The 23,506-nt window shown below is 45.5% G+C and overlaps 2 protein-coding genes across 2 annotated transcripts in view; both read left to right on the plus strand.

Moving 5' to 3' along the window:
* LOC139389850 (succinyl-CoA:3-ketoacid coenzyme A transferase 1, mitochondrial-like) overlaps window positions 1–13,749 on the plus strand; it is a 112,560-nt gene extending 98,811 nt beyond the window's left edge. Inside the window, exons 16-17 of the mRNA XM_071136826.1 lie at window positions 11,839–11,940; window positions 12,848–13,749. Coding sequence (XP_070992927.1) covers window positions 11,839–11,940; window positions 12,848–12,883 — 138 coding nt within the window. The 3' untranslated portion in view covers window positions 12,884–13,749. The remainder of the gene's footprint in view (window positions 1–11,838; window positions 11,941–12,847) is intronic.
* A 1,497-nt stretch (window positions 13,750–15,246) lies between these two features.
* The window catches only part of LOC139389987 (PI-PLC X domain-containing protein 3-like), a 49,490-nt gene continuing 41,230 nt past the window's right edge, over window positions 15,247–23,506 (plus strand). Inside the window, exon 1 of the mRNA XM_071137055.1 lies at window positions 15,247–15,378. Within this exon, the coding sequence (XP_070993156.1) occupies window positions 15,276–15,378 (103 nt within the window). The 5' untranslated portion in view covers window positions 15,247–15,275. The remainder of the gene's footprint in view (window positions 15,379–23,506) is intronic.

Consider the following 23,506-nt stretch of genomic DNA (forward strand, 5'->3'; position numbering starts at 1 on the left):
GCAGGTACATGTTTCAGTCTGAATATCACATCGCTAGCAGGTACATGTTTGTCTGAATATCACATAGCTAGCAGGTACATGTTTCAGTCTGAATATCACATAGCTAGCAGGTACATGTTTTAGTCTGAATATCACATCACTAGCAGGTACATGTTTGTCTGAATATCACATAGCTAGCAGGTACATGTTTCAGTCTGAATAACACATAGCTAGCAGGTACATGTTTCAGTCTGAATAACACATCGCTAGCAGGTACGTGTTTCAGTCTGAATATCACATAGCTAGCAGGTACATGTTTCAGTCTGAATAAAACATAGCTAGCAGGTACATGTTTCAGTCTGAATAACACATCGCTAGCAGGTACATGTTTCAATCTGAATAACACATAGCTAGCAGGTACAAGTTTGTCTGAATATAACATAGCTAGCAGGTACAAGTTTGTCTGAATATCACATAGCTAGCAGGTACAAGTTTGTCTGAATATCACATAGCTAGCAGGTACAAGTTTGTCTGAATATCACATAGCTAGCAGGTACAAGTTTGTCTGAATATCACATAGCTAGCAGGGACAAGTTTGTCTGAATATCACATAGCTAGCAGGTACATGTTTTTTCTCATCAATGCCCTGGTTATTATTTAATTGTTAAAATGTTGACCATTATTATACTCAAACCTGTCAGAGCAGACATCCTGTGGCCCTGAATAGTGCCTGTTGATGTCTGCTGTGCTGACCAGGACAAAAGGCTGCCTGCAGACATCAATGGCTCCATATTCAGCTTGGCTGGCCAGAACAGAGGGGTCACAGTGGTGTAATGGAGGTCTGCATAGGATCATTGATTCTATGTCTTTGTGTGTTCAGTATTGCAGGGGGTAGAGAGGCAGATCAATGTGGGAGCTTTGTGTGGGTCCTGTAGCCGTGTTTCTCTCCGTGTCCGATTTCGCCAGACTCTGCATGTTCCTTTTCTCCGTCTCTTCCTTTCTTCTTTCTGAATGTCTGTTCGTCTCTCTCTCGCTCTCACTCTTTTAGTCTCGCTATAGGTGGCTAAAGAATTATGACCACTCAGGGTTTCTTCTATCCACTCCTTTCTGCTCGGGTGCATTTTAGAGCGAATGCACAACATGATTCCCAGCTGGATGATTTCTGTCAACATTTATAAAGGTTAATGTGTCTCCTATCCACTGCCGTGAGCCCCTCCCCCCTCTCCTTCTTCATCCTTCTTTTCTGCTCTCCTCCCTTATCCTCATCCTTCCCTCCCTTCTGTTAATACCTCTTTCCTCTTCTTTCTCTCTTTTCTCTCTCTTTCTCCTCTCATCCCCCACCACTCTCTTCTCTACCTGGCCTCTTCTCTGGTTAGTTTTCCCTATTCTCTACCTCCCCTGTCTCCTTCCTCCCCCCAGCAGCCTGCCAATGTGTGTTAACTAGACATTTATCGGATGAGGTGGGGGGCTGGATGGTACTGTGCCCGCTGCCCACCCCTGGAACAGCACTCTCCGCCTAGTGCTTCAGAGCAGGTGACAACAGACATATAGAGCTGACGAGCTTTTCAAGAAAGCCTTGACTGTGCTCTCAGTCTCTCCACCTACAGTATAATAGCTCCCCTGTTACCCACTCCTCTCCCCAACAGCTGTCTATTGTATTATTGCCTTTATGAATTCACATTACTATAAATTAGGTGTGTGTGTTTGTGTTGAAGGGGCAGGGGCAGGGACAGGACAGTTGGATGATATGGAGACAGCTCAGCAGTGGAGATCAGCAGAGAGACTGCTTGGACTGCGCATACATAGTGTTTGGCATCCATCAGTGCTGCTTGCATTAACAGTACGGGTTCTATTTTCAGCTGGTGCTAAGGAGGCACTAGTGTCAAATGTGCACTAGTTTGCAATTTTGTCATTTAAAAACTTTTTCCAGCCCTAACGCCAGGTTCTGCAATTTACCTCTCTTATATCAGCTCGCTTGCGCTCAGATGGGCGGGGTGGAAATATTTTAGGCGTGTCCTTAACTTGATTCAAAGTACTAATTTCTAGAATTTTTACAGCGGAAATGCAGCCTATCCAGCCGTGATGCACACTGCCCATATGAACATGGAACAAGAGTAGCATAATGTGCTTTTGATGCCTGTATACTTCCTGTTTAGAAACATAAAAAACGAATGTTCTTTCCCATTTCGTTTTATTTGATTAAAAACCAAGCATATCCTCCCCTCTGCTCAATTAAGGCTTTTTTTGTCTGCTCAATGCAATTGCAAAGTAGTCAAGACTGTCGATAAAGGGTTTGGTGCCTGAGACCGCATGTAAATCAATCTTAATCACCAAAGCTTTATTAAAATACAAAGTTTGAGAGGAGTTAAACAGTGAGCTGACACATTATTTTAGCCATGCAAGTCCTGTAAAACCCCCTCCATGTCTATCCTGAAATAAGATATGAGAACCTCTTTGAATACGGTGAACCTTGCATTTAGAATTCATCTGTAACCTGTAAAACCCCCTCCATGTCTATCCTGAAATAAGATATGAGAACCTCTTTGAATACGGTGAACCTTGCATTTAGAATTCATCTGTAACCTGTAAAACCCCCTCCATGTCTATCCTGAAATAAGATATGAGAACCTCTTTGAATACGGTGAACCTTGCATTTAGAATTCATCTGTAACCTGTAAAACCCCCTCCATGCCCATCCTGAAATAAGATATGAGAACCTCTTTGAATACGGTGAACCTTGCATTTAGAATTCATCTGTAACCTGTAAAACCCCCTCCATGTCTATCCTGAAATAAGATATGAGAACCTCTTTGAATACGGTGAACCTTGCATTTAGAATTCATCTGTAACCTGTAAAACCCCCTCCATGCCCATCCTGAAATAAGATATGAGAACCTCTTTGAATACGGTGAACCTTGCATTTAGAATTCATCTGTAACCTGTAAAACCCCCTCCATGCCCATCCTAAAATAAGATATGAGAACCTCTTTGAATACGATGAACCTTGCATTTAGAATTCATCTGTAACCTGTAAATATAGCTTGTTTTCCGTTTCATATGTTCATAACCCAAGCCTTCCCTTAGGCCTACTTTAACAAAGGCTGGTTCAACAGCAATTAGTTTCTTTTTTATCCTGCCGATTTTATGATATCATTACATTTATTTATTGTTGTTGTTTAAAAAAAGCTTGTTTTTTGTATAATTTTATTACAACCAAACGTATTAGAATGATTCACCTTTCTGGTATTATGGTAACAATGTCCGCTGTGTGCTTGCAATAGAACTTCCATGAGGTGTGTGAATGTGATCTGATCTGTAAATTGGTTCCAATATGGATATAGAACGTTATATTTTGGAGCTGTATAACGGTGAATGGACATTCTCCCTCTCTCTTTATATTGGATATTTTTCCAGTTATGTTGCCTGTAAGAGTGAGACAGCCTATTTAAAATAAGTTGTTCGAATTTGATTACAATTATTAGTTCTCAGGGCCTCCCGAGTGGCGCAGCCGTCTAAGACACTGCATCACAGTGCTAGAGGCATCACTACAGACCCGGGTTCGATCCCAGGCTGTGTCACAACCGGCCGTGATCGGGAGTCCCATAGGGCGGTGCACAATCGTCCGGGTAAGGGGAGGGTTTGGCCGGGGGGCTTTACTTGGCTCATCGTGCTCTAGTGACTCCTTGTGGCGGGCCGGCTGCCTGCGGGATGACCTTGGTCGTCAGTTGAACGGTGTTTCCGCCGACACATTGGTGCGGCTGGCTTCCTGGTTAAGCGGGCGGGTGTTAAGAACCGTGGTTTGGCGGGTTTGGCGCTAGATTTAGATTTACCATTGTGTTAGGTTTGTTAAAATACAGCCCTTAGATTTACCATTGTGTTAGGTTTGTTAAAATACAGCCCTTAGATTTACCATTGTGTTAGGTTTGTTAAAATACAGCCCTTAGATTTACCATTGTGTTAGGTTTGTTAAAATATAGCCCTTTATCTCCTAACCATTTTAAATCCTTCCACTACACTACCTTAAACGCAATAGGGTCAGGCTGTCTAGTCTGGTATTGGGTTTCCCTACAGCTTAAGCCTGTTGGATGAGAGTGGCCGTCATGGCCCTCCTGGTTACACGTTGTTCTGTTCTGAGTCCTCGGGATAATTAAAATCTTGCCTCATTGTGTTTTCAAAATGAGTGAGAAAACGGGGAGCCTAAAACCTGCTCTCCACAATTCACACACATGCATACACACACACATACACCCGTTTGCCCTTGAACATAAAAAAACACACATTCAGCCCTCTGATAACAGAGAGATTAATTGAAGTATTTTTTTTCATATGATGATGCTGCTGCTGATATGGGTTGAGACTGCTGGTGGTAGGTACCTGCAGCCCTAGGCTGCATCTCGTTTCAGCCCTTTTTCACTTCTACCCTCAGAAGTTTTTGAAACACATCTGAGGCCCTTTTTGCAATAGTGAAATAGTTGTGTGTGCGGCATGCAGATGTGTGTGTAAAGGTACATTTGGAGGGCCACAGCGGTCCCCACAGTAACCCTGTGGAATGTGGTTAGCCACCATGGGGTCCCCAGATTAACCCTGTTGAATGTGGTTAGCCACCATGGGGTCCCCAGAGTAACCCTGTTGAATGTGGTTAGCCACCATGGGGTCCCCACAGTAACCCTGTGGAATGTGGTTAGCCACTATGGGGTCCCCAGAGTAACCCTGTGGAATGTGGTTAGCCACCATGGGGTCCCCAGAGTAACCCTGTGGAATGTGGTTAGCCACCATGGGGTCCCGACACTAACCCTGTGGAATGTGGTTAGCCACCATGGGGTCCCCAGAGTAACCCTGTGGAATGTGGTTAGCCACCATGGCAGCAGTGGTCCCCACAGTAACCCTGTGGAATGTGGTTAGCCACCATGGGGTCCCCAGAGTAACCCTGTGGAATGTGGTTAGCCACCATGGGGTCCCGACACTAACCCTGTGGAATGTGGTTAGCCACCATGGGGTCCCCAGAGTAACCCTGTGGAATGTGGTTAGCCACCATGGCAGCAGTGGTCCCCACAGTAACCCTGTGGAATGTGGTTAGCCACCATGGGGTCCCCAGAGTAACCCTGTGGAATGTGGTTAGCCACCATGGCAACAGCGGTCCCCACAGTAACCCTGTGGAATGTGGTTAGCCACCATGGGGTCCCCAGAGTAACCCTGTGGAATGTGGTTAGCCACCATGGGGTCCCAACAGTAACCCTGTGGAATGTGGTTAGCCTCCATGGCAGCAGTGGTCCCCACAGTAACCCTGTGGAATGTGGTTAGCCACCATGGGGTCCCCAGAGTAACCCTGTGAAATGTGGTTAGCCACCATGGGGTCCCCAGAGTAACCCTGTGGAATGTGTTTAGCCACCATGGCAGCAGTGGTCCCCACAGTAACCCTGTGGAATGTGGTTAGCCACCATGGGGTCCCCAGAGTAACCCTGTGGAATGTGGTTAGCCACCATGGGGTCCCGACACTAACCCTGTGGAATGTGGTTAGCCACCATGGGGTCCCCAGAGTAACCCTGTGGAATGTGGTTAGCCACCATGGCAGCAGTGGTCCCCACAGTAACCCTGTGGATTGTGGTTAGTCACCATGGCAGCAGCGGTCCCCACAGTAACCCTGTGGAATGTGGTTAGCCACCATGGCAGCAGCGGTCCCCACAGTAACCCTGTGGAATGTGGTTAGCCACCATGGGGTCCCCAGAGTAACCCTGTGGAATGTGGTTAGCCACCATGGCAACAGCGGTCCCCACAGTAACCCTGTGGAATGTGGTTAGCCACCATGGGGTCCCCAGAGTAACCCTGTGGAATGTGGTTAGCCACCATGGGGTCCCAACAGTAACCCTGTGGAATGTGGTTAGCCACCATGGCAGCAGTGGTCCCCACAGTAACCCTGTGGAATGTGGTTAGCCACCATGGGGTCCCCGGAGTAACCCTGTGAAATGTGGTTAGCCACCATGGGGTCCCCAGAGTAACCCTGTGGAATGTGGTTAGCCACCATGGCAGCAGTGGTCCCCACTGTAACCCTGTGGAATGTGGTTAGTCACCATGGCAGCAGTGGTCCCCACAGTAACCCGGTAGAATGTGGTTAGCCACCATGGCAGCAGTGGTCCCCAGAGTAACCCTGTGGAATGTGGTTAGCCACCATGGGGTCCCCACAGCAACCCTGTGGAATGTGGATAGTCACCATGGCAGCAGCGGTCCCCAGAGTAACCCTGTGGAATGTGGTTAGCCACCATGGGGTCCCAAGAGTAACCCTTTGGAATGTGGTTAGCCACCATGGGGTCCCCAGAGTAACCCTGTGGAATGTGGTTAGCCACCATGGGGTCCCCAGAGTAACCCTGTGGAATGTGGTTAGCCACCATGGGGTCCCCAGAGTAACCCTGTGGAATGTGGTTAGCCACCATGGGGTCCCCAGAGTAACCCTGTGGAATGTGGTTAGCCACCATGGGGTCCCCAGAGTAACCCTGTGGAATGTGGTTAGCCACCATGGGGTCCCCAGAGTAACCCTGTGGAATGTGGTTAGCCACCATGGGGTCCCCAGAGTAACCATGTGGAATGTGGTTAGCCACCATGGCAGCAGTGGTCCCCACAGTAACCATGTGGAATGTGGTTAGCCACCATGGCAGCAATGGTCCCCACAGTAACCCTGTGGAATGTGGTTAGCCACCATGGCAGCAGTGGTCCCCACAGTAACCATGTGGAATTTGGTTAGCCACCATGGCAGCAGTGGTCCCCACAGTAACCCTGTGGAATGTGGTTAGCTACCATGGCAGCAGCGGTCCCCAGAGTAACCCTATGGAATGTGGTTAGCCACCATGGGGTCCCCAGAGTAACCCTGTGGAATGTGGTTAGCCACCATGGGGTCCCGACACTAACCCTGTGGAATGTGATTAGCCACCATGGGGTCCCCAGAGTAACCCTGTGGAATGTGGTTAGCCACCATGGCAGCAGTGGTCCCCACAGTAACCCTGTCGATTGTGGTTAGTCACCATGGCAGCAGCGGTCCCCACAGTAACCCTGTGGAATGTGGTTAGCCACCATGGCAGCAGCGGTCCCCACAGTAACCCTGTGGAATGTGGTTAGCCACCATGGGGTCCCCAGAGTAACCCTGTGGAATGTTGTTAGCCACCATGGCAACAGCGGTCCCCACAGTAACCCTGTGGAATGTGGTTAGCCACCATGGGGTCCCCAGAGTAACCCTGTGGAATGTGGTTAGCCACCATGGGGTCCCAACAGTAACCCTGTGGAATGTGGTTAGCCACCATGGCAGCAGTGGTCCCCACAGTAACCCTGTGGAATGTGGTTAGCCACCATGGGGTCCCCAGAGTAACCCTGTGGAATGTGGTTAGCCACCATGGCAGCAGTGGTCCCCACTGTAACCCTGTGGAATGTGGTTAGTCACCATGGCAGCAGTGGTCCCCACAGTAACCCGGTAGAATGTGGTTAGCCACCATGGCAGCAGTGGTCCCCAGAGTAACCCTGTGGAATGTGGTTAGCCACCATGGGGTCCCCACAGCAACCCTGTGGAATGTGGATAGTCACCATGGCAGCAGCGGTCCCCACAGTAACCCTGTGGAATGTGGTTAGCCACCATGGGGTCCCAAGAGTAACCCTTTGGAATGTGGTTAGCCACCATGGGGTCCCCAGAGTAACCCTGTGGAATGTGGTTAGCCACCATGGGGTCCCCAGAGTAACCCTGTGGAATGTGGTTAGCCACCATGGGGTCCCCAGAGTAACCCTGTGGAATGTGGTTAGCCACCATGGGGTCCCCAGAGTAACCCTGTGGAATGTGGTTAGCCACCATGGGGTCCCCAGAGTAACCCTGTGGAATGTGGTTAGCCACCATGGGGTCCCCAGAGTAACCTTGTGGAATGTGGTTAGCCACCATGGGGTCCCCAGAGTAACCATGTGGAATGTGGTTAGCCACCATGGCAGCAGTGGTCCCCACAGTAACCATGTGGAATGTGGTTAGCCACCATGGCAGCAGTGGTCCCCACAGTAACCCTGTGGAATGTGGTTAGCCACCATGGGGTCCCCAGAGTAACCCTGTGGAATGTGGTTAGCCACCATGGCAGCAGTGGTCCCCACAGTAACCCTGTCGATTGTGGTTAGTCACCATGGCAGCAGCGGTCCCCACAGTAACCCTGTGGAATGTGGTTAGCCACCATGGCAGCAGCGGTCCCCACAGTAACCCTGTGGAATGTGGTTAGCCACCATGGGGTCCCCAGAGTAACCCTGTGGAATGTTGTTAGCCACCATGGCAACAGCGGTCCCCACAGTAACCCTGTGGAATGTGGTTAGCCACCATGGGGTCCCCAGAGTAACCCTGTGGAATGTGGTTAGCCACCATGGGGTCCCAACAGTAACCCTGTGGAATGTGGTTAGCCACCATGGCAGCAGTGGTCCCCACAGTAACCCTGTGGAATGTGGTTAGCCACCATGGGGTCCCCAGAGTAACCCTGTGGAATGTGGTTAGCCACCATGGCAGCAGTGGTCCCCACTGTAACCCTGTGGAATGTGGTTAGTCACCATGGCAGCAGTGGTCCCCACAGTAACCCGGTAGAATGTGGTTAGCCACCATGGCAGCAGTGGTCCCCAGAGTAACCCTGTGGAATGTGGTTAGCCACCATGGGGTCCCCACAGCAACCCTGTGGAATGTGGATAGTCACCATGGCAGCAGCGGTCCCCACAGTAACCCTGTGGAATGTGGTTAGCCACCATGGGGTCCCAAGAGTAACCCTTTGGAATGTGGTTAGCCACCATGGGGTCCCCAGAGTAACCCTGTGGAATGTGGTTAGCCACCATGGGGTCCCCAGAGTAACCCTGTGGAATGTGGTTAGCCACCATGGGGTCCCCAGAGTAACCCTGTGGAATGTGGTTAGCCACCATGGGGTCCCCAGAGTAACCCTGTGGAATGTGGTTAGCCACCATGGGGTCCCCAGAGTAACCCTGTGGAATGTGGTTAGCCACCATGGGGTCCCCAGAGTAACCTTGTGGAATGTGGTTAGCCACAATGGGGTCCCCAGAGTAACCATGTGGAATGTGGTTAGCCACCATGGCAGCAGTGGTCCCCACAGTAACCATGTGGAATGTGGTTAGCCACCATGGCAGCAGTGGTCCCCACAGTAACCCTGTGGAATGTGGTTAGCCACCATGGCAGCAGTGGTCCCCAGAGTAACCATGTGGAATTTGGTTAGCCACCATGGCAGCAGTGGTCCCCACAGTAACCCTGTGGAATGTGGTTAGCTACCATGGCAGCAGCGGTCCCCAGAGTAACCCTATGGAATGTGGTTAGCCACCATGGGGTCCCCAGAGTAACCCTGTGGAATGTGGTTAGCCACCATGGGGTCCCGACACTAACCCTGTGGAATGTGGTTAGCCACCATGGGGTCCCCAGAGTAACCCTGTGGAATGTGGTTAGCCACCATGGCAGCAGTGGTCCCCACAGTAACCCTGTGGATTGTGGTTAGTCACCATGGCAGCAGCGGTCCCCACAGTAACCCTGTGGAATGTGGTTAGCCACCATGGCAGCAGCGGTCCCCACAGTAACCCTGTGGAATGTGGTTAGCCACCATGGCAGCAGCGGTCCCCACAGTAACCCTGTGGAATGTGGTTAGCCACCATGGGGTCCCCAGAGTAACCCTGTGGAATGTGGTTAGCCACCATGGGGTCCCAACAGTAACCCTGTGGAATGTGGTTAGCCACCATGGCAGCAGTGGTCCCCACAGTAACCCTGTGGAATGTGGTTAGCCACCATGGGGTCCCCAGAGTAACCCTGTGAAATGTGGTTAGCCACCATGGGGTCCCCAGAGTAACCCTGTGGAATGTGGTTAGCCACCATGGCAGCAGTGGTCCCCACAGTAACCCTGTGGAATGTGGTTAGCCACCATGGCAGCAGTGGTCCCCACAGTAACCATGTGGAATTTGGTTAGCCACCATGGCAGCAGTGGTCCCCACAGTAACCCTGTGGAATGTGGTTAGCTACCATGGCAGCAGCGGTCCCCAGATTAACCCTATGGAATGTGGTTAGCCACCATGGGGTCCCCAGAGTAACCCTGTGGAATGTGGTTAGCCACCATGGCAGCAGTGGTCCCCAGAGTAACCCTGTGGAATGTGGTTAGCCACCATGGCAGCAGTGGTCCCCAGAGTAACCCTGTGGAATGTGGTTGGTTTGGTAAACTGTACATTTTAAAACAGCATTCCCCTCTGGAAATGAAAAGAGCCCAAAATAATGACCTATTTATTCACAGTGGAAACAGACATTCCACTGGTTCTAGATAACTGCAGCAGTGAACTGCTACCTGTGGTATTGGCAGTAACCACTATACATACTGGCAACAGTTGGCAGTCTATTCTCAGAGTTGTACTTAATGTCCTCTGGTTATTTCCCTCTTATGTTGCCTTCTATTAATAAACCACAGAAGACCAGCTAATTCCACAAGACAGCCCTAGTGAATAACAGGACTGGCCTCGGCTCAGACACTAATCGATGTTAGTGTGAGGATGGCTTTAAGCTGTGGTCCAGTCACTAACATCACAGAAAGTCCTAGACAAGTCTCTCCCTCCCTTTGCCCTCCCCTCCCCTCTTACTCTGACTTTGTATTGTTATTTTCATGTTTTCTCCTTCCCGTTCCCTTCTGCTCTCCCTCACTCTTTTATCCTTCTCCCTCTCCCTATCACTCCATCCTACAAGTTAGCTGTAGGTTTTGACAGCTTTCCTGATAGTGATACTGTAGCTCTCTCTCTCTCTCTCTCTCTCTCTCTCTCTCTCTCTCTCTCTCTCTCTTTCTCTCTTCTCTCTTCTCTCTTCTCTCTTCTCTCTCTCTCTCTCTCTCCCTCCCCCCTTCTGACTACACCATAGCCTCTCCCATACAGATCTCATTTCCATCTCCTGGCTCTGCCTGTTCTCACTGTAGCTGGGTTATGGCTCCATCTTTTTTAATTGCTTCCTTCCCTTGTGTTATTTTTCTAAATTACAGGTCAAGCAATACAGTATCATGATAGGAGAAGAGGATAGCAAGCTCTTTTAGAGCATTGAGACAAAGCCCATATCTTACAACAGCAGGCTGTATCCCAAATGAAATGTTGGTCTAAAGTAGTGCTATTACGAACATGGTGTGGTTTGAGACGCAGACAGTGTTATTGGGAGTCTAAAATGGCAGGAGAGACCAACACTGTAAGAATGTAGCTAGGGTGAGACTCGGGTCAGACCAGTCTGGCCTTGTTAACACAGAGTAATGTCAGACAGTGGAACTCTGGTAGATTCTGGTGTTAGCCGTGGTCCTTTCCTATTCTCTCATACAGCCAGATCTTTCTTGGGATATTTTTTTGGCAATGAGAATAGTGACATTTAATTTAAATCTTAATTTTCTGATGATTTGAACAAATAAGCACTTTTCTCTTGTTTGTAGACATTAACCTATTGAGCTGAAATGCAGGACCCTGCAGAGTGCATTGCCGACCTTGAGTTTTGTTTGAAGTAAAGTGAATCTCTGCCAGAGAACTCAACAGGCAGCTGTCCAACCCTCTAGCCCGACACCCAGCATTTCAGATGATGTCTTATTGAATAAATGCATCTCTGTCTCCCTCTCTGTCTCTCTCTGTCTCTCTCTCTGTCTCCCTTTCTCTCTGTCTCTCTCTCTCTCTGTCTCCCTTTCTCTCTGTCTCTCCCTCTCTGTCTCTGTGTCTGTCTCTCTCACTCTGTCTCTGTTTGTATCTCGCTCTCTGTCTTTCTCGCTCTTTCTCTTGCTCTCTCTCTCTGTCTGTGTGTCTCTCTCTCTCTCTCTCGTGCTCTCCCTCTCTCATGCTCTCTCTCTCTCTCTCGTGCTCTCTCAGGCTGTGTTTGATGTGGACAAGACTAAAGGTCTGACTCTGATTGAGGTGTGGGAGGGGCTGACCCCAGAGGACATTAAGGCATGCACAGGAGCACACTTTGAGGTGAGACATACAGGGACAGCCGGTCTGGCCACTCCAGGGTTGTGTTGTCCAAAGCAAGAACAATGCTTTAGCCAGCCAACTTTCCACATTGGAAAGTTGCATATTTACTAGTTACAAAATAAACTTGAAACATATAATAAACTTGAAACATAATACCCTCAGTAAATCCATATTTGACTTGAATTGTCTTCGTAACCACAAAACCAAGAGTGTTTATGAAAGATAGCAGACTAAATTATTGATCCTGCTCAGTGAAATACTATCAATAGTAAAAGATGGGGCCTCGCAGTGGTTAAGGGCGCTGTACTGCAGCGCCAACTGTGCCACCAGAGACTCTGGGTTCGCGCCCAGGCTCTGTCGTAACCGGCCGCGACCGGGAGGTCCGTGGGGTGACGCACAATTGGCTTAGTGTCGTCCGGGTTAGGGAGGGTTTGTCCGGTAGGGAAATCCTTGTCTCATCACGCACCAGCGACTCCTGTGGCGGGCCGGGCGCAGTGCGCGCTGACCAAGGTTGCCAGGTGCACGGTGTTTCCTCCGACACATTGGTGCGGCTGGCTTCCGGGTTGGATGGCGCTGTGTTAAGAAGCAGTGCGGCTTGGTTGGGTTGTGTATCGGAGGACGCATGACTTTCAACCTTTGTCTCTCCCGAGCCCGTACGGGAGTTGTGCGATGAGACAAGATAGTAGCTACTAAACAATTGGATTCCACGAAATTGGGGAGAAAAAGGGGTAAAATTAAATAAAAATAGTAACAGATGGTTTCTCTCCTTTCAAAACTCTCTCTCTCTCTCTCTCTCTCTCTCTCTCTCTCTCTCTCTCTCCCACTCACTCTCTCTCTCCCACTCACTCTCTCTCTCCCACTCACTCTTTCTCTCCCACTCACTCTCTCTCTCTCTGATGTCCAACAGGTGTCTCCAAACTTGAGGCCCATGCAACAGGTCTAGAAGCTGGGGGAAGTGTCCGAGGAGAGGAACTATGGCTTGAAGGCTGTGTTAATCTCTCCGTATGTGTGAAGGAAGGAACACAAACTATGAACTAATCAACAAAGTTCATCCTAATGTTACTGAACACCGTTTCCGTCTACTAAATCATAACGTCACTGAAACATTACTGTAACATCCATTGATGTACAGTAACATGTGAGATGCATAAATAAGCGATGCCTAGTTTGGTTGTGGTTGTTAAGAAACCAACAGCGTGATGATGTTGATGATATTATATGAATTGAATTGAAAATAATTATTGTCCCTGACATAACTGAAGAGGAACTGTGTAATATGTATTTAGTAATAACGTTATGTTTTAATTAGATGTTTTATGCTACATCAACACAGAGGCTATTCTCTCCAAAACTTATAACACAAACAATGATGGACTTCATTTCATTCCAGTCAGTTGTCCCCTCCCTTCTGCACTTGTTCACTCCCCTCCTTAGACGTGCATCAGCCAGGTACTCCGGTAGATAGGTATACCCTGTAAGTAATAGCTCCAACTAGTTTCAGACATACTGTGTTCACTGATGCAGTGAAATGGGAATGAATTGGAGAAGATGGGAGGAAGCACAGCTCTGGTCTGACATCAAAACTGATATTATCTAGATTTTTATTTGCGTTTGAGGCTCTCCACTTCATCCTAGTTTGGTACTTCAGTTGAATGGTCAGCCTCATGGAAACAAACACTTAATAATAATAATACAGGCTACATGGTTTCAGGTATTTTAGCTACTACAATGTGAGGCCTTACATTTTCTACCCACAGGTTTCCCTGCCCTGTATTTGTGTATTATATTAAACTAGGTATGTTACCTTGATGTCCATTTTCTGTTGTATTGCTTTTCACCATCCCATCTTTTGCGTGTTGCACATAAGTCTCAAAGTTCTTTGGCACTACTTCCTGAATAATTTTTTGTTTTATGATACCTCAAATATTTCTTCATAATTTCTGTGTGACAGTGAAGGAAGGAATGAAGCATGTTGAGAGTATTGAACACGTATGGCGATCTCTTGGTGAGTTGAGCTCTGTTTCATTGTCGACAATTCATTGAACAAACTGAATGAATGCTCCATCTCTCCTCTGAGAAGCTGCAAGGCTGACTCAATCGTATCATATCGCTGTACTGCATGTTCTGCCCTAAAGTTCCTCCTTCATTAGCCACGTTTGACATAATTTAGCTCCGAGCAACTAGAGGGAATTAAGTCGTTCATTTCTTTGTCAACACAGCAGGTTCCGGGTCGCTATTTGGATGATTGACATGCAATTTAAAAAAATTATCTATTTGTCCACATTAGAAGAGTGTGCGGTCCAGTTACCTGAGGGATTTTACATAAATGTAGAACGCAACCAGAGGTTCTTCTTCACTCTTGGGGTTCAAAGAGAATATTGTTGTATCATCAACTGGAAAAAAAATTACAATTGTTGCGAATATGTTGTGAAACAGTCGGTAGCACATCAAGGGTACACATTTCTAAATATAAGGCGAAGTAGATGTATAATTTAGCCTATTTAGACAAAACATATGTTTTTGAGTGAGGTCTCTTTTAAACTCTGGCCTGGTGTCAAAATATGTCTAATGTTATGAATATATTCAGTGCTTGACTTGGACTGAAATATGTATCATTCTGGGTGCCAGTCCTGTTTATATTTAGGTGCAGGAGCTCCACAATACTTTTGAGCTGATATTTTAAAAGAGCTCAAACAGTAGACATGTTCTGATGCCGGTACTCCGCTCAGGTGAGCTCATCCCCAAGTCAAAAACGGCATTTATTCAAGTAAAAATGTACAAATCCATACAAAGAGAAGATAACATCAATCGGTTAACGTGTCTTATTCCCAAGGCGCTTCTCCAGAAAGCGCTGGTGTCGGGAAAGCAGATTTGATCAATTCAGCACCATCGGAGTGGACAGCGGAGCTATACACCGACGGGCAAACACAAAGCCATGGATGCAGTACTTGTAGTGGAGAGCAAGAGAGCCATTCGCGGTTTCAACCAGAATGGGACATAGAACGAATTATTTAATTAAGTCAACTGGCGATGGCTGGGCCCACCCTCAATTCAATGACTTCACAGGAATACATCACTCGCCCGCCACGAGAGCACCCTAAAATCACAATTATCAAAAACACAACTCTTTATCGACATATCCTATGAAACGTGTTCGATATCCACATGTTCGCGCATCCACATGTTCGCATTCAGGGGGTGTGGCGTGAACTCGCTCCCAGGCACGCTGGTGTGCGTGTTGCGTGTGGGTGAGTAGTAAGGGGAGCGAGCGCTGCATAGAGAAAGCGCACTCAACCCTCGCGCAGGCAGAGAGTGGGAATATATTGCGCGGTGGCATGGCTTCCTCTCACGGGAAAAGCGAACCCAGGTTCGCCGACTGGATGGCAAATTTACCGGAGAGCATGCACAGCATCCCGCTCACCAACCTGGCCATTCCTGGTAAGAGTCCCATCTTAGCTTTCACGGCTGCGTAAAGGTGCGCATTGAAGTGTTGGAAATGTGTATTGTTGATCTTGCAGTGAAGTCATTTAGGCTTCTTCCATAGATTAGACATTTTACGTTTTAGTCATTTAGCAGACGCTCTTAGCCAGAGCGACTGACAGGAGCAATTAGGGTAAAGTGCCTTGCCTAAGGGCACATCACAGTTTTCACCTAGTCCGCTCGGGATTCGAACCAGCGACCTTGCGGTTACTGGTTCGGTTAACGCTGCCGCACGGTCCAGATATTTCTTGTTGTGTTATTTGTCTATCTACGACTGAAATATTGAGTTGTAGAACTGACGGTGAAGTCCGTGACCTAGCCGGTGACCTCTTCAGACTAATAAACGAGACAAAATTGTCAAATTCCATACAAAAGGTTGTTTCGTTCTCACTAAAGTCGTAGGCTATAGGCTACAGTAGTTTCTCAAAACTACGTTGGAGAGATGGCACTTGTTGCGTTAAGGCGAGAGTTATGTGTAAGGGCAACACTATCTGCAAACGAATAGGATACAGTTGAGCTGCTAGGGCTCGATATGCTATGCCAAAGGCTGAGACGTGTGTCGCGGTCTATCGGCTTGATTAAAATCAAATGTGTCCTTGAGGGAGGGGTATGAATGATCTTACTAAAAGATTGCTAATACAAGTTAATACATTAATATGTCATTTCAACTAGTGGCCCGTTGTGCTCCTTTTAAATATGTTTTAATGTATAACTGAAATCGTCCCCTTTTTTGGTAGGATATAGCAGGTTATATGTCAATGTGATCTTTGGCAGTGCGTAGCCTGCATAACAGGGTTCATTGCATTGCAACCATGATAGCCTATGTACTGCTCATGAGTAGCCTACATCACATAATATTAAGTTAGTGTTATTTAAGTGTTGAATTTGTGGGTTTATTGATTTGTAGGGATCTCTAAATCCCCATTAAAAAGGTTTGTAGCTGGTCAATCTCCTGTCTTTGCAGACTGTAGAGATCCTTGACCCATTAAAAGACCTTCATCCTTTCCTTCCCTGAGGAAACCAGTGATCTGACATAATCAGACTGCATATTGTCAAACGTTAAAAGCAAACCTTGCATATGCCTGCACCCTGTCTAGTTCATAGACTACATTACCAAAAGTATGTGGACTCCTGCTCGTCAAAAACATCTTATTCCAAAATCATGGGCATTAATATGGAGTTGCTCCCCACTTACGCTGCTATAACAGCCCAGTAATCTGTGAAGGCTTTCCACTAGATGTTGGAACATTGCAGCAGGGACTTGCTTCCATTCAGTCAAAAGATCATTAGTGAGGTCTGTGTTCCAATTCATCCCTAAGGTGTTTGATGGAGTTAAAGTCAGGGTTCTTTGCAGGCCAGTCAAGTTCTTTCACATGATCTCGACAAACCCTTTCTGTTTGCACCTTGCTTTGTGCATGGGGGCATTGACATGCTGAAACAGGGAAGGGCCTTTCCCGAACTGTTGCCACAAAGTTGGAAGCACATAATTGTCAAGAATGTCATTTTATGCTGTAGCGTTAAGATTTCTCTTCTATTGAACTAAGGGGCGTAGCCCGAACCATGAAAAACAGCCCCAGATCATTATTCCTCCTCCACCTAGCTTTTGGCGCTATGCATTTGGGCAGGTACCGTTCTCCTAGCATCCACTAAACCCAGATTTGTTTGTCGGACTGCCAGATGGTGAAGCATGATTCATCACTCCAGAGAACGCATTTTCACTGCTCCAGACTCCAATGGCAGCAAGCTTTACACCAGTCCAGCCAACCCTTGGCATTGCGCATGGTGAACTTAGGCTTGTGTGCAGCTACTCGGCCATGGAAAACCATTTCATGAAGCTCCCGATGAACAGTTGTTGTGCTCATGTTGCTTCGAGGCAGTTTTGAACTCTGTATTTGTATTTATTAGGATCCCCATTAGCTGCTGCCAAGGCATCTGTCAGTAATGGGTGTGGCTGAAATAGCCGAATCCACTAATTTGAAGGGTGTCCACATACTTCTGTTTTATATAGTGTATCTCAGATCCTCTGTGATCTCTTCTAGGAAGACAGGATAGAAACAAGATGGAAGTGATTCAAGTGTTGTAATGGACCATTGTCTTGGCATTAGCATACAAAAGTGCTGCCAGCTGTTTAGAGGTTTCGACCAATCATGCGGCAGGTCTCCTGAGACTGCAGCTCTGATTGGCTGTCTGGATTAAGACCCAGTCACTGATTTCACTCCTTTTGTGGAATGGCCAAATAACATCCTGAAAATTCTAGTGATTAGCTTCACGTATCATACACTGGCACACAAACATATGCAGGCAGGCGGAGAGTATTGGCGCTCACTTAAAATGTATACCAAACAATAACCATTGATTTCAAAGTTTAACAAACTCTATGCACAAGGACTACGTTTAGCAATGTACACTGAACATTAAAAAAAACACATTTACTGGAATAAGTGTGCAGATGCAAAGTTTGGAATTTCGGGAAAATCTCGCTCAGTTTTGTCATTTTCCAAAAATGAAATATAAATATCTGCTCCAAATGAAGAGTCAACGACGACCGCAGAAAGAATGGGTTGTCAACTATGATATGACACATTGATATACAAAAACGTGAAGTGGATTTACACCCGTTAAAACCTCTTATGAATCGTACCCTTTTCAATTTTCGCCTAAAATGAAATACCCACATCTAACGGCTTGAAACTCAGGACCTGAAGCAGGGATATGCATATTCTTGATACCATTTGAAAGGAAACACTTTGAAGTTTTTGGAATGGTGAAATTAATGTAGGAGAATATACCAAATTTAGATCTGGTAAAAGATAATATAAACAATGCATGTTTTCTGTTTATTTATTTTTTTGTTCCATTTTGAAATGCAAGAGAGAGGCCATATAATCAGAGGAGTTAAGGCGGCATTTAGGTTTTGGTGACAAGATGGCGGCAGTGTGCAAAGTTTCAGATTGATCCAGTGAAACATTCCATTACTACACTATATTTTGTGTCAAGTCTGCCGAGAGTTTTTCCAAATGAACGGAATTGATACAGTTTCATAACTATAGAGAACATACAAAATGCTAAGGTAATAAAAAAAATACGTTTACACACTCCCAGGAATGTCATACATGATAGATAATTAGCTTCCCTACAGAAAATACACTACCCTTCACACATCTAGATGGCTGGGTGACGGGCAAGAGATGGCAGGGGTTCAAACTGTAGAACCCAGTTCCTACAATGCAAGGATGACATCATTTGAGGGCAAAAATAACAATGGCTTACTAGACAAGGCTTTTATGAGTCGTTTTCTGGATCAGAAATGAAATAAATGATATTGACATGAAGTGAGAAGAAACGTGTATATCTGGGAAATAAACATGCATATCAATAATGATTAACTACAGTTGAAGTCGGAAGTTTACATACACCTTAGCCAAATACATTTAAACTCAGTTTTTCACAATTCCTGACATTCAATCCAAGTAAAAATTCCCTGTTTTAGGTCAGTTAAGATCACCACTTTATTTTAAGAATATGGAATGTCAGAATATTAGTAGAGAGAATGAAATAAATCATCACGTTTTATGGCGGTTTGGAGCAGTGGCTTCTTCCTTGCTGAGCAGCCTTTCAGGTTACATTGATATAGGACTCGTTTTACTGTGGATATAGATACTTTTGTACGTGTTTCCTCCAGCATCTTCACAAGGTCCTTTGCTGTTGTTCTGGGATTGATTTGCACTTTTCGCACCAAAGTACGTTCATCTCTAGGAGACAAAACGCGTCTCCTTCCTGAGCGGTATGGCGGCTGCGTCGTCCCATGGTGTTTATACTCGCGTACTGTTGTTTGTACAGATGGTACCTTCAGGTGTTTGGAATTTGTTCCCAAGGATGAACCAGACTAGTGGAGGTCCACAATTTTGGCTGATTTCTTTTGATTTTCCTGTGATGTCAAGCAAAGAGGTACTGAGTTTGAAGGTAGGCCTTGAAATACATCCACAGGTACACCTCCAATTGACTCAAATGATGTCAATTAGCCTTTCAGAAGCTTCTAAAGCCATGCCATCATTTTCTGGAATTTTCCAAGCTGTTTAAAGGCACAGTCAACTTTGTATGTAAACTTCTGACCCACTGGAACTGTGAACAGTGAAATAATCTGTCTGTTAACAATTGTTGGAAAAATGACTTTTCATACACTAAGTAGATGTCCTAACTGACTTACCGAAACTATAGTTTGTTAACAAGAAATTTGTGGAGTGGTGAAAAACGAGTTTTAATGTCTTCAACCTAAGTGTATGTAAACTTCCGACGTCAACTGTATATGCAGATAATGAGATGATGTACTGTGTATTCACTATCAATTTGATGAGGTTAAACTTCTTCGGGATCGGTGTCCCATCCACGGAACGGTTGAGCTAACGTAGGCTAATGCGATTAGCATGAGGTTGTAAGTAACGAGAATTGCCCAAGACATAGACATATCTGATATTGTCAGAAAGCTTAAATTATTGTTAATCCAACTGCACTGTCCAACATGGAAAGTTACCATTCAACAAATTAGGCATATTTGGGCATTCTTGTACAAAATTTAACATAAATGCAATGGTTCATTGGATCAGTCTAAAACTTTGTACATACACTGCTGCATTCTAGTGGCCAACATTTAAATTGCACCTTGGCTGGAATAATACATTATGGCCTTTATTTTGCATTTCAAAGATGATGGAACAAAAAAATACAAAAGAACGGTTTGTTTTTCTCTGTAATATCTTTTAACGGATCTATTGTTATTCTCATACATTCAATTCACATTTCCACAAACTTCAAAGTGTTTCCTTTCAAATGGTACCAAGAATATGCATATCCTTCCTTCAGGGCCTGAGCTACAGGCAGTTAGATTTGGGTATTGCATTTAGGCGAAAATTGAAAAAATGGGCAGATCCTATAGAAGACTTCTTGGATGACACAATGCAGTGCCTAAGGAAAGTTTTCTGACCCATTTTTCCACATTTTGTTATGTTACTACCTTATTCTAACATTTTATTAAATAGTTTTTTTTGCCCTCAAATCTACCCAAAACACCTCATAATGAAACAGTAAAAACAGGTTTTTATACATTTTTACAGAAACCCGCCCATGATATCACATTTCCATAAGTATTCAGATCCTTCACTCAGTACTTTGTTGAAGCACCTTTGACAGCGAGTAGAGCATTGAGTCTTCTTTGGAATGACGCTACAAGTTTGGCACACCTGTATTTTGGGAGTTTCTCCTATTCTTCTCTGCAGATCCTCTCAAGCTCTGTCAGGTTCGATCAGAAGTTTTGCTGCACATCCATTTTTCAGGATGGATGCAGAGATTTTCGATCGGTTTCAAGTTCAGGCTTTGGCTGGGCCACTCGTGGACAATCAGAGACTTGTCCTGAAGCCACTCCAATGTATTGGCTGTGTGATTATAGTCATCAACCTGTTGGAAGGTTAACCTTCGCCACAGTCTTAGAACCTGCTCCACAGTGCTCAGGATTTCATCAAGGATCTCTCTTTACTTTGCTCTGTTCATCTTTGCCTCGATCCTGACTAGTCTCCCAGTCCCTGCCGCTTAAAAACATTCCCACAGCATGATACTGCCACCACCATGTTTCACCGTAGGGATAGTGCCAGGTTTCCGCCAGATGTCACGTTTGGATTTCAGGCCAAAGAGTTCAATCTTTGTTTCATCAGACCAGAGAATCTTGTTTCTCATGGTCCGAGAGTCCTTCAGGTGCCTTTTGGCAAACTCCAAGCGGGCTGTCATGTGCCTTTTACTGAGGATAGCTTCTGTCTGGATTCTCTACCATAAAGTCCTCATTGGTGGAGTGCCGCAGAGATGGTTGTCCTTCTGGAAGGTTCTCCCATCTCGACAGCGGAGCTCTGCCGTTCTGTCAGATTTCCTATCAGGTTGTTGGCCACATCCCTGACCAAGTCCCTTCTCCCCCGATTGCTCAGTTTGACCGGGCGGACAGCTCTAGGAAGACTCTTGATGGTTCCAAACTTTTTCCATTTAAGTATGATTTGAGGTGACTGTTCTTGCGACCCTTCAATACTGCAGAAAGGTTTTGGTACCCTTCCCCAGATCTGTGCCTTGACACAATCATGTCTCGGAGCTCTACGGACAATTCTTTCGACCTCATGGCTTGGTTTTAACTCTGACATGCACTGTCAACTGTGGGACCTTATAAAGACAAGTGTGTGTGCCTTTCCAAATCATGTCCAGTCAATTGAATTTACCACAGGTGGACTCCAAGTTATAAAACTTCTCAAGGATGATCAATGGAAACGAGATGCGCCTTACATTTCGTGTCTCATAGCAAAGGGTCTGGACACATGTAAATCGGGTATCCGTTTTATTTTCTATACATTTGCAACATTTTCTAAACCTGTTTTCGCTTCGTCATTATGGGGTTTTGTGTGTAGATACAAGGGTATGAATGCTTCCCGACGTCACTGTATATTGAATGTTAGCTAGCTAATTACCTAGTTAATATCATTTCCCAAGAAGTAAACTTTCTAGCTGGCTACAGTCATTGGTGCTTCAGCCAGCAAGCTAATTACCTAACCAAAAGGTGATTAACTACCACAATGAAATAATTCAGCTATTTCTGATCAAATGTTACCCTATATCTATACTTTCTGACAATTTTACTATGTATCCAAAACGAAATGTAAGTGTTGATGTTAGTTGGCAGGGGTCTTGAATACATGTTTTGATTTCTAATCATTTTTAACACTTTTTTTTCTAGTAGATGTTTTCTAAGCCATTTGTCCATCTGTTTGACCATAAATCAAAGCCTTTCCATTTCCTAATTTTTAGGATAGAAAATGTTTTAAAAATACGTGTGTATACAAAATAAGATACTATATATATATTTTTTAAATTAAGGCATATTATATATATATATATATATATATATATATATAAAATTATTATTATTTTTTTTGGGATACCCAATTTGACATGCTCTTATGAACTTAACATGTTGGTGCTCATGGAGCCTTTTACATGGAAATGACCATTGTTTTTATTGTATCAGCTATCCACATCATATGCTATAGCAATCGAGTGCCTGAACGGCACAGTCGATGACGTGGCACGCAACCATTGTTTGATACATGCAACGTTTGAGCAGGGGAACACGATGCAAATCTCTGATCTATCCTCAGAGACTAAAGAGGAGTGGTATGACACACTCCACTCCTCCCAGTGGAGGACACACACACTTCATTAATCTTCAGGGTATTTTGCGCTGTGATTTGCAATCGAGCATCGCAACATCGTAACATGAAAGACTGGGAAATGAACTGCCAGAGATAGCCCTGCAGCCAAAAGGTCTAGTTAAATCATGTAACACAACTGCAATTCCACCTGCTTATATATCAATATCCCTGAAAGCAAAATTAGCCCCATAAGCCATTCACTTATTGATTTCTCCTGATGCTGGTGTGTTATTTGTTTATTTGGATCCCCATGAGCTTTTGCAGAGGCAGCAGCTATTCTTCCTGTATTCCACAAAAAACACGAAACAAAACACTGCTAGACAAGAACAATCGCACACATTTTTTATAAAACGATATACAACAAAATAAAAACAACTTTGTCAAAAAGACTTGACCATGATAACTGATCATCCAATATTATATCTAGAAGTTTAGCTTGCTCAATGGTCACCCTTTATACACAACTCCAGTTGAGGTGTAGATCTTAGCATTTTTAACCAAATACAATGCTTTTAGATTTATTTAAGACCCGTTTTTATTACGAATCACCCATCATCCACACACATAGTCATTCTAGCTTTGTGTAAGACCAGTTGCAAATCATTTGTAAAAATAGAGAAGAGCAATGGTCCAAGGGTACTGCCCTGAGGGACACCGCACTGTACATAGTGGTTCCTCTTTTAAAAGTTGAGAACACCGCAGGACTTAGAGGTACCCAGCGTCATGGCTTCATTGCTCCAGACCACCGCAAGGGGAAGTTAGAGCACTCATTATGAATTTGGGGTCCCAAGGTTTTTTTATGACCAATCATATCGAGTTGTTCCGATGACGAATTTGACGCGAGACAC

The sequence above is a fragment of the Oncorhynchus clarkii genome, chromosome 30 (assembly GCF_045791955.1).
Source record: "Oncorhynchus clarkii lewisi isolate Uvic-CL-2024 chromosome 30, UVic_Ocla_1.0, whole genome shotgun sequence".
In the NCBI taxonomy this organism is placed as follows: domain Eukaryota; kingdom Metazoa; phylum Chordata; class Actinopteri; order Salmoniformes; family Salmonidae; genus Oncorhynchus; species Oncorhynchus clarkii.